Source organism: Primulina tabacum, chromosome 8 (assembly GCF_025594145.1).
Source record: "Primulina tabacum isolate GXHZ01 chromosome 8, ASM2559414v2, whole genome shotgun sequence".
NCBI lineage: Eukaryota > Viridiplantae > Streptophyta > Magnoliopsida > Lamiales > Gesneriaceae > Primulina > Primulina tabacum.
This window is the reverse complement of record NC_134557.1, coordinates 27273903-27290320: the sequence shown is the minus strand read 5'-3', so window position 1 is coordinate 27290320 and position 16418 is coordinate 27273903. Positions and strand designations below refer to the sequence as shown.

Below are 16418 nucleotides of genomic sequence, written 5' to 3'. Positions count from 1 at the left end.
GCCCATAACACACGTGAATTTTGATCGAAAATTAGACGATGAGAATGTGGACAAAACAATGGCTGATGAATTTGGCTATTTCCTCATAAATTTGTGCATGCACCCGCAGCACCATGGGGGCGCGTTGCTTCTTCCGCACTAAATATATTTCATATTACATCACGATTAAGAAAAAGTTTTCCCAAGTTAAATCCACAAGTTTTTTTTTGTTTTCTTCAATAAACAATTGTAACAATGAAAGGGAAACATGGGAGTGAAGACTGTCGTTATCGAACAATATACTACGTTGAAGCTGTCCCATTCTTCCTTCTATGTTTCGCTTTATGGCATACATGCATGCATATGGTTGGGCCATGATTTGAGATCATTTCGTTAGTCAATTTTGTTAGACGAGTGTATGATATTATTTAAACTCATGAAAAATTATTAATTTTTATTAAACACAATCGATAATTTATTTTATAAATATAGATACGTGAAATCGACTCATTTATTTTGACTTTTGATACTAATGACGGCCTTAATATGTGTAATATAATGTACAACTTAAGACTGTATTAATTGTGGAGCAGAGGTTGACAAAAAAAAAAATTGAAGGAAAATGGATCATACGCAGCTGCATTGGCCATAATTGCGTCTCCATTGTGCTTCTTCGCTTGCTCTTGCTCCCTCTTACCTTCCACCTCTCTGTTCACTCGAATTGATTCCGATTTCAGATCTAAACCAAATCTATTTCTTGTATTTTGAACATTCTTTTTCTATCTGTTTCTACCCTTCGAGCAGATACTGTATCTTGAGTTATCTGATGAGTCGCAGCCTCAAAGAATCTGTCATCGGCGCCGCCCGAAAGAGCCCGCCAGGGCTTTTTCCAAATGGATCACTTCGTAATTTCAATGAAGATGATAATTTGGATCTTTTCTCCAAGACCCACCGCCGCTTTTCCGTTACCTCTACTCACCACCCCGATGGTAACGTACTTTTTATCACCTTGTTTTCTTTTGATCAGTTATATCCAATATCGTTGTTTGTTTTGTTTTTGCTTGTTATTTCGATTTCGAGCTGGGTTTTGCTTTGCGACTGCTCATTTCACTGCGTTTGTTCAACCAATTGCGAGTTTGCTTTGATTTGCATTTTATTGTCCGTTTGGCCTTGACTGTGTGAACCTGTGATTTAGTAGTACCTTTAAAGCTGGGGAGACTCTCGATTGGATCGGCAAAACAGGGGAAGAGTGGATTGCATGATTTTTTGTCAGCAGATGGCGGGAAGCACGACTATGATTGGTAATCCTTCGATCTCTATTTCTTGTTATTCTCATTCTTGGGTAATCGGATCCGGATTGTAGCTTATGCTGAGATTTTATTTTCTTTATTTGGCTTGAAGCTTACCCCTGTCCCAAGTACCGCAAAACAATTGTGGAACGTGATAGATGCTGTTTCTGATCGTTAAAAGTTGGATTATCGCAAGTTGCTTTAGTTTCTCACTTGAAATAGGGAATGAACTTGCCGAATATGCATTTCCGTCCTGATTTTTGTTGTAGTTATATTGTTAGTTCTAGGCTTTGCTACTTTTGATGTGGTATAAGTTTTAGATTCAGTAATAGCTTGGAAACCTGATAGATATTCAAGAAGTGTTGCATTACCTAGTTAATTTAGTAACTAGTCAAGATATGGAATGTTGGCGAACGTTTCTAAAAGAATTTTGGGTGCCCATTGGATTCTTTCTAGATAATTCATAGCAGGTTGCCTGCTCATTGATTACTTATTTTATAACTTCCCATATTCTCCTTTTTCATAAAACAAGTTTTCTCAAAGATACCGTAGTCTAAATAGGAATTTGATATTTCTTGATGACTTGGAAGTCAGAAAATGGGGTATGGCCTTCAGGACCTCAGTACTGTGCATGATTAGAAAAACACGATGAGAATGTAGCTGAATCTTCACATCACTGAACTAAATATCTAAGAGCTCGATAATGGCCTCTTTTGAGTTTTCCTTGGATTACCACGGTTATAGTTAACATTATCAATGTTGCTAGTTTTAATCCGCATAGAACAAACTCCACACGATGAACTATGTGAAGTTTCCAAGTAATATTGTCATGCATCATGGATTACTATCTGTTAGGCTTCTTACACCTCCTGGAACTCCTTTGGTCACTTCTTTCGGATGGAAATGAATCTCAGCCTGGCCTTCTAGCTCCAAGAAGCAGTCCATTGATCAGATCAATCTCGACAACCAAGGCCTCAAGGGTATGTGAACTTGTTTCCCATTTCTCACTATCAGCTTCTAATACAGTGTTTTGGCTCTTTTCCAGTTATTTTTGTTCTTTTTTGGAAGTATTTCTACTTGTATTTGTGTTGTTAAAGTTGACTTGCTACTTCACCATCAACTTTGGCATATTTATGAAACCTTTTGTAAACATAGAAAGTTTCCAATTTCAGCTGTCAGTTTCTCAGTCAGAAAGCAACCATGCTGCAAAACCAACACGAAGCAGATCTGTGACTCGTTCTTCTGTCTCTAGTTCCCAACACAATTCCTATTCTAATAAATCAACTTCCATTCTGAACTCAAGTTCTGCTTCCGTCTCTTCTTATATCAGACCATCAACTCCTACCAACCGCTCTTCAGGAACTACAAGACCTTCAACCCCTTCTGCACGCCCAACAGTGTCAAGATCTACAACTCCTTCTAAATCTCGTACCGTTTCCACTGCATCTTCAGTGGATAAACCAAGACCATCGCAGAACTCAAGACCATCTACTCCTACTTCTAGGACACAAGTTTCTGCAAACACTAACTCTTCTGCGGCGTGGACAACATCGAGGCCATCTACACCTACTCGTCTAAATTCCACACCATCTTTATCTCTTGTTTCTGGAGCTTCTGTCCCAGGTGCACATAGTCACACCAACGGACGCAATGTTGCTTCTGTATCTCGCCCAAGCTCCCCGGCTTCACGAGTTCGCCCGCCCCCACATACTATTGTACTCCCTGATTTTCCACTTGAAACACCACCAAACTTGCGAACGACTTTGACAGAGAGATCAATATCTGCTGGTAGGTCCAGACCTGGACTGGCTATTGCTGCTAAAGGAAATGTAGAACCTTTAGCAACTACAGTCACTGCGCCGAGGAGACAGTCATCACCGGTGGTCACCAGGGGAAGAGCTGCAGACCCAGTTGGCAGGGGTCGACCACTTGTGAATGGACAGCTGAATAATTCGGTGGATTATCGAAGAGAGTTGTCGACTCGGAAACCTGTCAGTTCATCCATTGATGGCACTGGGTCTGGCCGGACAATTTCCAAGAAAACTCCTGATATTGCTGCAAGACATATGGTATTCATTTCTAACTTTGAGTTTTTAAATATTTATTAGTAACATATGTTTTACTATTAAATTCCCAATATGAAGTTTTGCCTGTTGCTCTGTACGTTTCCACAAGTGGAAAAAAAGAAGAAAACTTCTGAGCATTTTCTTTTGCAACCCTTCTTTGTGTTTTAGTTTACCATATAGGTGGTAACAAACTTGAACCATCGCAAATAACATGGTAATACGACACCCTCACCAGTTTGCCCATGATTCTGTTTTCAGCTTCTTTTGTTCCCGACTCTCAGGGACCTTCATGCGATGACATGTCGATTATCCTCCCTTTCATTATTAGTTTATGTAACCAGCAAGCAGGATAATGAGTGTGGGTAAAGATATTAAATAGGAGCGACTAGCAGTATTAAGGATGCGCTGGTGCCTGGTGCCATGTTTATCACCAGTTGAGTGCCATTTATTGGTTTCTCCCTTACGAAAAGGGAAATGAATAGTCATAACTTAAATCAGTGCCATATGATAGTAGGTGGAGCTTATGTTTGCTCATCATCGTTCTCAACAATCTTCTACTTCTATTACAGGATCTAAAAAATGGAAGCAATTTGTCTCGACCTCTTACAGGCTCAAATTTATTTCCTCAAAGTGTTCGATCCGGCAACCATAAAACTCAACTTTGTGCAGCATCTGGCAATGGATGCGTACCAATTTCTCATTATAGTGACGTTGCAGAGAACGTAAATTATATTAACACATTTTCGGAAAGTGGAAGTGAAGAGGACAAGCATCCATCTTCAGCAAGACTTGCCAACAACGATATTTATGAAAGCTCCCGCTATGACATGATTCTTCTTAAAGAGGACCTGAAGAATATGAATTGGCTTCACGGTATCGACGATAAGTCCGATGAAGGATCCATCTTTGATAATGGATTTGAGAGTTTGCAAGAACCATTTGACCATGAATAACCCCTTGAAGGATTTTTATTGTTCCTTTTTTGGTCATTCTCCCCTGATATTGTTTGCAAATATTTTGGTTCCTGAAAATCCTATACTGGTTGAGCGTTTTACGTTACCTGACGAAGCAAAATGTATTGTATTTTACTTATGGGATTTAAGTGTACCTTTATCGGCCACTTGAACTACGAGCAAACGATGTAAAAGCAAGGTTTGTGCTATACAAAATGGTAGTTTTACTGAGATGAATATGACTGAAGTTACTTTCTTGTTCCTTGAGGCAAGCGTGAGCAGTTATTTTGAAGAAGTTATATTGCATAAGACTTTCGGTCAACAATATTATTTCTCGAAGACAAAAACTTATGTGAGACGGTCTCATCAGTCGTATTTTGTGAGACATATATCTTATTTAGGCCATCAATAAAAAAATATTATTTTTTATGCTAAGAGCATAAGTTTTATTGTGAATATCGGTAGGATTGACCCGTGCCACAGATAAAGATTTGTGAGACCATCTCACAAGATACCTTCTTTTTTCCCGAATTATCTTGTTGACGAAAGTTTTGTGTAATATAACTTCTTCAAAATATTATGTATGATTTGTTAAGCTAAGATCCAAGCAAATTTAGATAATAAGGTTAAAATTGATATCAATATTTTAAAAGATATGTAACCCTAATAAACGTCACAGTATATCAAGGAACATACAGAACATAATATATACTAGTAAAAGATGCACACGCGTTGCATATATTATTATTATTTTTAATTTGATCAAATAATACTAAACAATTAACACGAGATTATGTGATGTTAGTGTATTAAAGTCAACTTCCGGAAGAGATTATTCCCAGAAAATTAGGACAAGTAAAAGATTCCAGGAGAGATTCCCAAAAGATTAGGATAAGTAAAAAGATTAAAGTCAACTTCCAGAAGAGATTCCCGGAAGATTTTTAATATATACTATTATTTTTAATTTGAGCAAATAATACTAAATAATTAACATGAAATTATTTTCAATTTAGGAGAATTATTCGATTTAAAAAGAGAAATTTTGTTTAGATTTTTTTCTATGTAAAATATGGATTGACTTGAGGAGATTATCATGGCCTTTATATATATACTTATAAAGATATTTCACGAAAGTGAGACGGGAACAAACCTCGACATTACAAAAACTATGGATTATAAGAAACAATCCACTGCCCGCCTTGTGTGCCTGCCAGTTTCGGGGAGTACGAGACGGGGTGTCTAGCTGGCAGGCTTGATTAAAGGTTGGGCTTTGGCTAGAATCAAACTGAAACTCCAACAACTCAAACCCCAAGGACTGCAACTCCATCAAAGGCGGAAGCAATTGAAAGGAAAGCTACTCTTGCAACTCAAACCTCAAGGAAGGCAGGAGGTTGAGTTCAATGTACGTTTTCGGACCTCGACAGTTTGGCCATCATTCCTCCGTCTATGCACCGGATACCCATTTCGCTCTTGCATTGAATGATCGGAAAACGAACGGGGATAATGATTTCTGCATCGTCCATCAACCATACAAGGAGGACACTTTCTGTTCAACAAACCGCACAGGCAGTGCATCACGTGCCTTGAGACTAAATGAAACAGCTTGTGGATTTATCTGCATACAGGATCTCGGTAACAACGTACGAATCAAACGTATGGGGTGAATCAATTTTGCAATCAGCGGCCAAAATAATAAGCATACGGCAATGCTGCAAACCTCGCTTCTGGAACTCAATAAAACATAGACATAGCCAACTCAACCAACTGCGCACGAAATATACACGAAACTAAATCCTGGCGATCCTGAGCAACTTGAACATCAAAGAGATTGTCCTTAATTTCTTTCCATTCCCGATTACAAGTCATCGTAATAAATAAGTCTGGTTTTCAAATGCTCACCAGAGCAATTGCATCAAGATACCTCCTACGCATATCCTTAGGACCTTCAATGAATGATGCAGGAAGAACAACACGGTGACCAATTTCACTTCCACGATTTTCCTCACCAACATCGCTGTCATCTATTCCCTGACTACATCTCGGATCAAATCTCCGCTTGTTTCCGTCTGTCGTCTCCAACTTGATGTACATATAGACAACAAACTGTTGTAACAATCTTCCACCATACAACAAAACAGACATATCAGAATCCTGGATTTGCAGCTTATAGCAGTAATACTCTCTACAAGACACCATCCTATCATTCCACAGGTGGTGTTAAGGATTAAGGAATATTAACACCATCATTACCCTCCAGCCAAATAGCTGCAACCGCAGATGGACAATTATAACACTTCTGATAAACATGCACATTCCTACAAATATGCAACCTTAAGTAGGATACTGATCTATTATTTTTTAGAAGCTGAACACTTAAGGGTTAACTATTAATATATCTATCAGCGACACCATGGTGCCTTCATCGACATCTGATTGATCAGCAACAGACATTCTATTATGCAACGTTGTCCCAAAAACAGAGCTGCAAATATCTAGGCCCGTCCTCGGAGGGAATAAGAGGAAGAAATGAATGAAACATTTGTCCTGAAACACGAAATGTACACAACCCACGATTCAACGAAACAAGATTCTTATCAAGTCGAACCCCAAAAATACAAAATGAAAATATATTATTATACAGCTGGATTTTTCGACGAAACAAAGGAGCAAAGGCTCGTAAGAAACTGGTAAGGTCAGCCTAATCTTACCAGCACAACAAAACGACGGAAGCCCATAAAAAAACCTCCAGTCACCATAAAAAGGACACGGTGGGATCAGTGCAAGTAATCCAAGTCCACCTCGTTAACTATGAGACAAAAAAATAAGTTATTCAACAGTAGAAGGAAATGTAAGAATTCATATACATTCCCTCACATCTAAAACTTTTATATTATCTCAATATCATCAAGCGATTAAAAATCTCTTATTTGAGTAATGTAAAAAAAATATAATCGTCATGTATCTTGTTATTTATAAATTTCACGCCTAGTCGCTAAATTTTAATTTTTCATATTCCGACCATCGAACAACCATATCTATATAGTCTAAAATAAACTTAAGATTTCATGTCCCTATACTCGTAAATGCTTCTACTATATTTGATAATTGAAATTGCATATAACTGCTGATATGCATATTGACTAAGATGATTTAGGGAAAACTTTATTTTTTGGTTTCCTTCGCTCGTCTTTTTACAATTTTGGTCATCTATATTTTGAAATTTCAGGTTTCTATGCTTATCTTTCAATCATTTTAAAATTGTATTAGTGACACATCAGCGTCGTATAGAGAAAATGATTAAAATAATAAATTTAAAAAAAACACCTTACAAAATGTTTAAAAAAACCTGCCCTTAATGTGTATATATATAATTTTTTTATTTAAAAAAATTGAAATCAAACCTCTGTCCCTTACAACTTTTTTGATTTTCGTCACATAAATACGTTTTACAAAAAAAGCAACAAATATGTTAATTACCAAAAAAAATTCCAAGCACACGTGGTAAACATGCAACACTCCGAACCGGGAAATCCAAAAAATAATAAGCCACTGTTTCGTTTCCTACTCTGAACCCACCGCTTCTTCCTCCTGACTCGATCAACCAAGCTCTTCCTTAGATCTACATTCTGTTTATAATTTACTACTTCCACATCAACCACTTTTCTCTCCCACTCTTTCATCACATATTACATTCAGTATAGAGTCTCGGGTTTAATTGCACACCTTCGTTACTCTTCTGTTTTTTTCTTGCTCGAATTTTGTACCCAAAGAGTGTATGTAAAAAAGTGATCTTTTCGGTTGATATAAATAAAGAAGCGGAGGGGCTTGTCGGGATTGTTTCAAATTTCTCCCTTTTATCTTCTTTTTTCGTTGAAGGAAAGCAGGACAGAGCGGAGAAAATGAGGGAATATTTTGGAGTATTGGTGTGCGTTTGGTTTAGCCTACACGGTTGTTGTTCAGGGAGATTTGTTGTGGAGAAGAACTACCTGACGGTGACGTCACCTCCGTCGCTGAAAAGCGTGTATGAATGCGCGATAGGGAATTTTGGGGTTCCTCAATATGGTGGGACAATGGTTGGGTCTGTCTTGTACCCAAGATCCAACCAGAACGCATGCAAGAGGTTTGAAGATGCTGATATTTCGTTGAGTAATAATAAGCCTGGTGGAATTCCTGTCTTCCTTTTAGTAGACAGAGGAGGTACAATCGATATTTGTTCGATTTCATTTCCAAGATGTTGCATGTATATCATTTCTTTTTTAACTTTTTGCTGAACACCTGCACCAGGTATATGATTTTTGTCTTTACTTTAATGCCAGATTGCTATTTTACATTGAAAGCATGGAATGCTCAGAACGCAGGAGCCGCTGCAATTGTCGTTGTGGATGATAGGGTTGAGCCTCTTATCACCATGGACACCCCAGAGGGGGATGATGCGATGGTGGATTATATACAGAACATAACTATCCCATCAACTCTTATCAGCAGGGAACTTGGGGACAAAATAAGGAAAGAACTAGCTAAAGGAGAAATGGTGAACATGAATATTGATTGGAGGGAGGCCCTGCCGCATCCTGATGACCGGGTTGAGTACGAGTTCTGGACAAATAGCAACGATGAATGTGGTCCCAAGTGTGACAGCCAGTTAGAATTTGTCAGAAGTTTCAAGGGGGCTGCCCAGATACTTGAGCAGAAAGGCTACACTCAGTTCACTCCTCATTACATAACTTGGTATTGTCCGGAGGCATTCATTTTGAGCAAACAGTGCAAGTCACAGTGCATCAATAACGGGAGGTATTGCGCACCGGATCCTGAGCAAGATTTTAGCAGGGGATATGACGGGAAGGATGTGGTGGTGCAAAATCTAAGGCAAGCCTGCTTCTTTAAGATAGCAAAAGAAAGTGGAAAGCCATGGCAGTGGTGGGACTATGTGACAGATTTTTCCATTCGCTGTCCCATGAAAGAGAAAAAGTATACTAAGGATTGTTCTGATCAAGTAATCAGGTCCCTGGGTACGTTAATTGACTTTTATATGTTTATCATTCAGCAATGCTTATATATATATATATATATATATTTGTTTCCAAGGTGTGACTAAATTATCAGGTCTGTCAAACTATCTTTTTCGAATATCACTTGGTATATGTGCTGCAAGTCCTATGTAGAATTTTTCTCTCTTAATTTTTTCTGAGGATTTTGCATATGTGCCGATAGCTATTGTTTTATGAGTAATTATAGTTGCTGCTTGCTTATTGATGTGGACATGTGGTAACCTCTTCCTGCACGTCTTGCATAATAGTCTTGCAGTTAAAAGCAAAAAGTATTTGGCTACTTGATGAATGATTCTGTGCAGGAATTGAAACAAGGAAGATTGACGAATGTATCGGAGACACTGAAGCTGATGTTGACAACCTGGTTCTAAAAGCCGAACAGGAAGCACAGGTTAATTGTTTCTTAAAAGCTCTTTTTGTGTGCTTCATGAACCAGTTTAAGATGATAATGGAAAGATTAATCTCTCTCAGATAGGGAAGGGATCACGAGGAGATGTTACTATCTTGCCAACTCTTGTAGTTAATGGCAGACAATATAGAGGTAGAATCTTTGAAGCGATTTTTCCCCACACTACGTTTTTTCCTGAAAAAAGATTTGAATTTCATGTTACCGATTCTGATATGCAGGTAAGCTGGACAAAGGAGCTGTTCTCAAAGCCATTTGTTCAGGTTTTGAGGAGACTACAGAGCCTGCCATTTGTCTGAGTAAAGGTCGTTATTGTTCCTGCTCGTTTTCTAAGTCACAAAATTCTGTACAAACCAACAAACACAATCTTGAGGCATTAGACTAATCATGTCTAGGACTATCACCTTGATTACTTACCTCACATGTGAAAGTTCCGTTATGTGTTCTTTGGGGGCAGATATGGAAACAAATGAGTGTCTGCATAACAATGGTGGATGCTGGCAAGACAAGGCTGCTAATATTACTGCTTGCCGGGTACCCTAATATTTTTGCTTCAGTTTCATCATTTAGCTGCTAAATGTTGTCAATTTTTTACAAATGTTATTACAGGATACTTTCCGTGGTAGGGTGTGCGAGTGCCCAATTGTGCAGGGGGTGAAATTCATTGGTGATGGTTATACTTATTGTGAAGGTGATTGTTTGCTTTTTAAGTCCTGTCCATAAACGATGCCAAATTGTCTCCTGAACCAACTATTGTCGAAACTCTTTTTGTAGTTGTTTTAGCTCATTGTTTCCTAGAGAAATCTCTTTGTTTCATGATTAGCGTAACACATTCCTCTTTAACATTGGAAAGAGAATGGAAAGGGAGCCTTATTTGTTTTTTTTTTTTTTGTTTCATTATTTAGTTGGCATACTTTGTTTAATATACTCGTCTTTGTTTCTTGGTCTCATAGCTTCAGGAGCGTTAAGATGTGAGATAAATAACGGAGGGTGTTGGAAGGGAACCAAGGGTGGAAGAACTTACTCAGCATGCATTGTGAGTTTTCAAACAGCTAAAATTTTATTTTACTACCTTTTTTTCCATCTGAAGCACACCTAATCCTCAAAGATTAATGTTTTGTGGCTGGGTGATGATGTTTGACCGACAGCTTCAGGATGACCATACAAAAGGTTGCAAGTGCCCACCAGGATTCAGGGGAGATGGAGTTAGTAGTTGTGAAGGTAACCCATCAGTGTGTAAATTACAGTTTTAGAGGCGGAATGTGAGTTTAACTCTGGGTTGTTTCTTTCAGATATCGATGAATGCAAGGAAAAACTGGCATGCCAATGTGCAGACTGCAAATGCAAGAACACCTGGGGAAGTTATGAATGCAGTTGCAGTGGCAACTCTATATATATACACGAACACGACACATGTATAAGTAAGCTCAAGGCATTTTCATCTATCACAAATCATTTTGTGCATAGAAACCAACTGCATACATATCATGTTAGTTAACGAGATTTAGTTATGTTGTCTGTGTCTTTTATTTTTTCAGGTAAAGATGGCAGTGGAGAAGTAGGTTGGGGGTTTACGTCGTTTGTGCTTGTCGGGTTGGCCGTGGCTGGAGTTTCTGGATATGCTGTTTATAAGTACAGGATTCGGGTATCTATGAATTCGAATACAGTCTTACTCAAGTATTTTTACTACGGCGGCGATGATGATAATACATGAGTTGTTTTTACGCAGAGATACATGGATTCCGAGATACGAGCTATCATGGCACAATACATGCCTCTGGACAATCAAGGGGAGGTACCCAGTCAGCTGCCCCTAGGAAGAGTGTAATGTTACATTTGGATAAGAAATAAATGTTTGCCGTGTAGCATCAGCATTTTATTTTATTTTATTCTTTTCTTCATTTGCTGTCTTATTGATTTATTTTAAATTAATTTAATAATATTAATTTGATCCAAAAAAGGTAACAAAATAATGCATTTTCAAATTATGCGTGAGAGAAACAAGTTACTTTTTGTCTTTCTTTTTTTTCCTGAACGTTGCTATGTGCAATAAATTCAATAATTCATCACATAGGGCTTTTTTCTTTTCTTTTCTATTCTTTTTTCATGCTTTGTGTCATATTGTTATCCACCTTTTCAAGGATTGTTTGCTGTATTCCTTCTATTCTGATCTAATTCGCAACTAAATCCAAACTCTATTTTCTTGAATGGCGGCCATTGACAAAACGTGCAAACTTTACATTTCTGCGCATTTAAATTTACTTCAACCATGCGAGTGGTTATCTTCAACAACTTGCTGTACCAATTGGAAACACTGGAGGATATGACTTCCATCTCCAAGAGTTTCGGCGACGAACAAAGCACATTGCTTGACCAGTATGAGCGGCTATCCTTTGAGCTGCACCTCAACCAAGCCATGCTGGCGCGGAGCCTGTCGGGATTGATCCCAGCTATTGGCCAAACTCCTTTGAGAAGGGGGCGGCGCAATTGGGGGTCGGGTTTTCAGGCTGTGATAAAGAGAATGTTCCAACCCATTCTTGATCTTTGTAAGAGAGGATCAAGAACATATGCTGCTGCAACTGATCCCAAGTAGCCAACATACTGCGTACCTCATGTTTTTCGAACCATTCGGCGATTCTTTCCGGGTAGGCTTGAATCACTTCTTTCGTCTCATGCATGTACGTTCTATATCTAGTCTATCATCGATTCTTTATGTATTTCAGATGACAAATTGTTGGCATCCACTTCATTTTTTTTAAAAAAAAAATTGATCTTATAAAAATTCATGATTGTGTAAGTTCTTGCGTCTTTGATCTTCAATGAATTCATGGAATTTGAATTTGAATTAAGTTTCAAATGGTGTACTAGTATGTAATATCATGAGAACAAACGTTAAACAAACATGCTTACTTTTTGGAAAAAACAAAAAGATGTGCCAAAGATATTCGAATACGAGTTTCAAATTTGAATACAACCATTTACGATTCATTCATGAAAATCGTAATTTCAACTCAATTAAAACACCTCCTAATTCCCATGTTTGAAAATTGTTACTGGTAAAAAGCACTAACCAGTTACTCTGTAAATGCGATACTTGTGTGTACAGTTTTTTATCGATGAATTAAAGTGAAATTTAACAAATTATGGAGATATTTGAATTGTTGAAATAAAATAAATAAAAATAAAAAGGTGTTGAAATTTTAAAAAAAAAAAACAAAAAAACAAAATTATAATATTAATATAGGGTAAAGTTGCAATGATTTTAAATTTCCAAAGTTGTTAACTTAGCAAACACACACTCCACTGGGCACTGATATCTTGCCACATTATATAAGCTATAAAATAAGCCAAAACACAATGATAATTGAATAGAGCTCCAACAATAAATATAACTCAAATTCTTCCATTGCAGTTCACCTGAACAATGAACAAATATACCTTGAAAATGAAATGCGAGACCTGCTAAAATAGTCCCAGACAAATAAATTACTCTGCTGCTGCAGACCCATTGCTGAAACCGTGACGACTATCAACCAAAAGCTGTGACTTCTCCTTCCTCCAAACCACCAACTCTTCAATCCAAGACCCAGAAAGTACAGCCACCAACTCTTCAATCCAAGACCCAGAAAGTACAGCCACAAGAATGAGAAGCAGTTATGATCCCATATTAATTTGCACAAATGTGGGACTACTGTTCCAACCAATGCCACACTCACACAAACACAACACTGCAAAGGTGATATACTCGATCAACCAAAATTATCTCATTTTTATATATTAAAAAAAAAAACCGCGATTGATAGTGTGATACCTTACGAGCATACAATGTCCCGAAAATTTCATCCCTTTTGGTGCGTTTGGAACGAAATATCTGAAAGATCTTGCGTTTTAAAGATTTTGGTATCCAGGAAAACGAGGAATGAGGTTCAGATTTGATTTTGAACTGAAATGGGGTGAAGCTTAAACCGGACAGAAAACCGGAAGATCTTGGAGAGGGGCGAGAATTTGGACGCCTTTAAACTGAAATATAAGTTCTTTGATTTTGCTCGAACAGCTACACTCCATGACTGCTGCTGGTTTACTTGCAACATCGGCGAAGAAGAAAGGCATCAATAAGCATAAAGGGCACTTTAAACCTCCTCCTAGGCTTGTTGGCCGTTACTATGGGCCTACAATTCAAAGACCCAATGGGCTAAAGATGAAGCCCAACGTATTTAGAACCCTATAACTTGGATCCTCCACGCCCAAAGGAACCGATTAAACGTCGGGGGCCCATTTGCAGTAATTCCATGGATAATTCAAAGAGAATATCTTCGCTTCTTTTGGAAGAGGGAGGAAGCCCGGTAATGTTTCTTTTCTATAGAATTCACGTAACCTTGAGCTTGAACGATGGATTTTATCGGGACGTAGTGATTTGATTTGAGGATGGATTCGAGGGAAATGGTATAACTTGATTGGATTGGAATGGATGGGATGAAAATCGATTCCAATTTGGATATTCAAACAAACCACGAAAATTGATTTGTTTATCCAAACAAGTGACAATTTAAATTTCGTCTTCTTAAATCCATCGATGCAACGGTTCTTTTTTCCTTCTTCACCCAAAATGTATCTGCTGTAGAACTAGGTCGAGTAGAAATTAGCGAAGAAATAAATGTTGATTGATAATTGTGTGTTTGATTGACATGCTTTAGTCGTAGTATAAAAGATGAAATAGTGTAAAGCCGAAGAAAATAGCAGTTCATTCAAGTGAATAATTATGCATGGGAACTTAACCGTGAAATCTCAAATATAGTGTTAGCCTTTAATTGGATTCCAAAATCCCCGTTTGAGCAAGCCAAAAGAAATTTTTTTTTATGACCCGAAAACTTTCTTCGGTGCAACACTTCCGAGAAAGTGTAGGCAGCGGAAACGAACTCCTGACTATTTGTCAATCACCAACTCAGAAGAAGATATTTTATTACATTGTCTCACAGTTGCAACCATTGATTAATTCCTTGCTCAGTGAGCATGAATTGTACTTGGATCATTAATCTTTGCTGGCCAAGATATGTGTTCATGAGTGACTGTTACCTTGCTAAGTACATTCAAAGAGGAATTTTCTTGCTAAGCGTGATTATTTGGTGTGGACTGTGGATTGTTCCTCAAAGAATGGTGGCCTTTTATTTCCACCTCCACTTTCTCAATTTTCATGTTTCATTTATCATGATCATTAGTACAAGAATATAATGATAAAATACCTTTCAAAAATTATCATAGTGGTAAATATATTTTATTGAAACATATAACTTGAAATAGTAAAGTGAGGCCAAGTATGAGAAAGAAAAACCGAAGGAAATTAAAACACATTTAATCCCTTCACTAATGTTTATTACGAACTCTCCCCACGCATGGTAGAGAGAAATAAGTCGATATTTACTGAATACGTATATCACTGATCAATTCCACGTCTCAGCAAGCTCCAACGTTCACTGCACACTGCAAGAATTTTTACAGGAAACAGTTAATAAAAGAAGATATACAACCAAGCACTTGTCAATATGTACGTAAATAACGACAATGTAATAATCGCAAGAAGATTTACGTGTCGCAGTCGGTGCTGTAGCTGATGGGATAGGGGATGTCAACGTTGCAACTGGCAGGCAGGCTTTCCGCATATTGAGGGTTGACATCATAAGCTTTTGCTAAGGTTCTTCAAACACTGGCAGACGGTCTTGCGGTCTGCTGCGGTGCTAGCGGCGCTGTTAAGAGATTGAATGCCATCGCAGCATGCAGTGGCACGTCGCCACCCTGCTGGGGTATGTTTCGCACGGCGCCAAGCTGTCCACCACGTCTGGCAGCTTATGCCTTGTGCATTCGAAGGCTGCCATGCACATTACCACCACCATGATGCTAATCAAGATAATTGCTTTTAACGCCATGGATACAAAATGAAGGAAACCTTTTGAGAATCTGTAGAAATTTGATTTAGAAGTGGATGGCTCGATGTCAAAGGTTCTTCATATACAAGGCCCTTATATAGAGCCCGGACTGGGGTGAAGTAAAGGGAAAATTCAATAAAAGTTGAATTGTCTGCAGGATCTATATATGTAGTGTAGAACGCAACGTAAGTGCGACGCTAATTATGTAAACATATAGATTAGCCCGTCCCCTAGGATCCTCCCAACTCCACAGTAATGTAGTTCTTTTTGAAACGAACTTTATTTTCCCTAGTTTTTTGAGTGAGACTAAAATAATTTGATATATGTAACAATGGATATTGTTAAGGTTCTTCGTAACAAGGCCCTTATCCAACCGATAGAGACAACTAACACACCATCTCACATCCATGAATGAACATCTGGAGCGTGAAGTTTACAAATGACCAATTATGACCAGAACGGATGACCCAACTATGGACAGTCCAACACATAGCGGTGAATCTGAGCTCTGATACCATGTTAAGATTGGAATTGTACCTAACCTCACACCCAAAAGCTAGCTCAAGGGGGAGGATTGTCCAAAACCGTATAAACAACTTCCAGGTATTTTGTCCAACCGATGTGAGACAACTGACAGATATACATGAATGTTGGGTAAAAGATATATATGTTATTTATCATCATTAAAATAAAATTATTTTTTTTAAAAAAATTATATCAATATTCGAGAAATCAGTAGATAAAAACTCAGTTTAT

The 16418-nt window shown here is 38.0% G+C and overlaps 1 protein-coding gene and 1 pseudogene across 2 annotated transcripts; both read left to right on the top strand.

The window, feature by feature from the left end:
- The first annotated feature begins 575 nt into the window (after positions 1-575).
- On the top strand, positions 576-4524 carry LOC142553893 (uncharacterized; annotated as a pseudogene).
- Positions 4525-7831: 3307 nt separating this feature from the next.
- On the top strand, positions 7832-11642 carry LOC142553892 (vacuolar-sorting receptor 1-like). 2 transcript variants are annotated; one of them, XM_075664425.1, is made up of 12 exons: positions 7832-8484; positions 8604-9296; positions 9638-9726; positions 9807-9876; positions 9963-10046; positions 10199-10275; positions 10351-10432; positions 10695-10777; positions 10890-10962; positions 11034-11162; positions 11280-11386; positions 11471-11642. In XM_075664425.1, exons 1-12 carry the CDS (start codon positions 8187-8189, stop codon positions 11567-11569), a joined length of 1884 nt encoding a protein of 627 aa, XP_075520540.1. In that variant the 5' UTR covers positions 7832-8186; the 3' UTR covers positions 11570-11642. The 2 variants fall into 2 exon arrangements, with proteins under 2 accessions (XP_075520540.1, XP_075520541.1); XM_075664426.1 differs by having other exon boundaries at positions 7835-8484; positions 10896-10962.
- Positions 11643-16418: the final 4776 nt, after the last annotated feature.

Excerpts from the sequence above, each read along its gene's own strand:
- LOC142553892 (XM_075664425.1), top strand. The coding sequence starts at position 8,187 with ATGAGGGAATATTTTGGAGTATTGGTGTGCGTTTGGTTTAGCCTACAC. Across the intron at positions 9,297-9,637 it reads TCAAGTAATCAGGTCCCTGG|GAATTGAAACAAGGAAGATT; the intron begins GTACGTTAATTG and ends GATTCTGTGCAG. Across the intron at positions 9,727-9,806 it reads AAGCCGAACAGGAAGCACAG|ATAGGGAAGGGATCACGAGG; the intron begins GTTAATTGTTTC and ends AATCTCTCTCAG.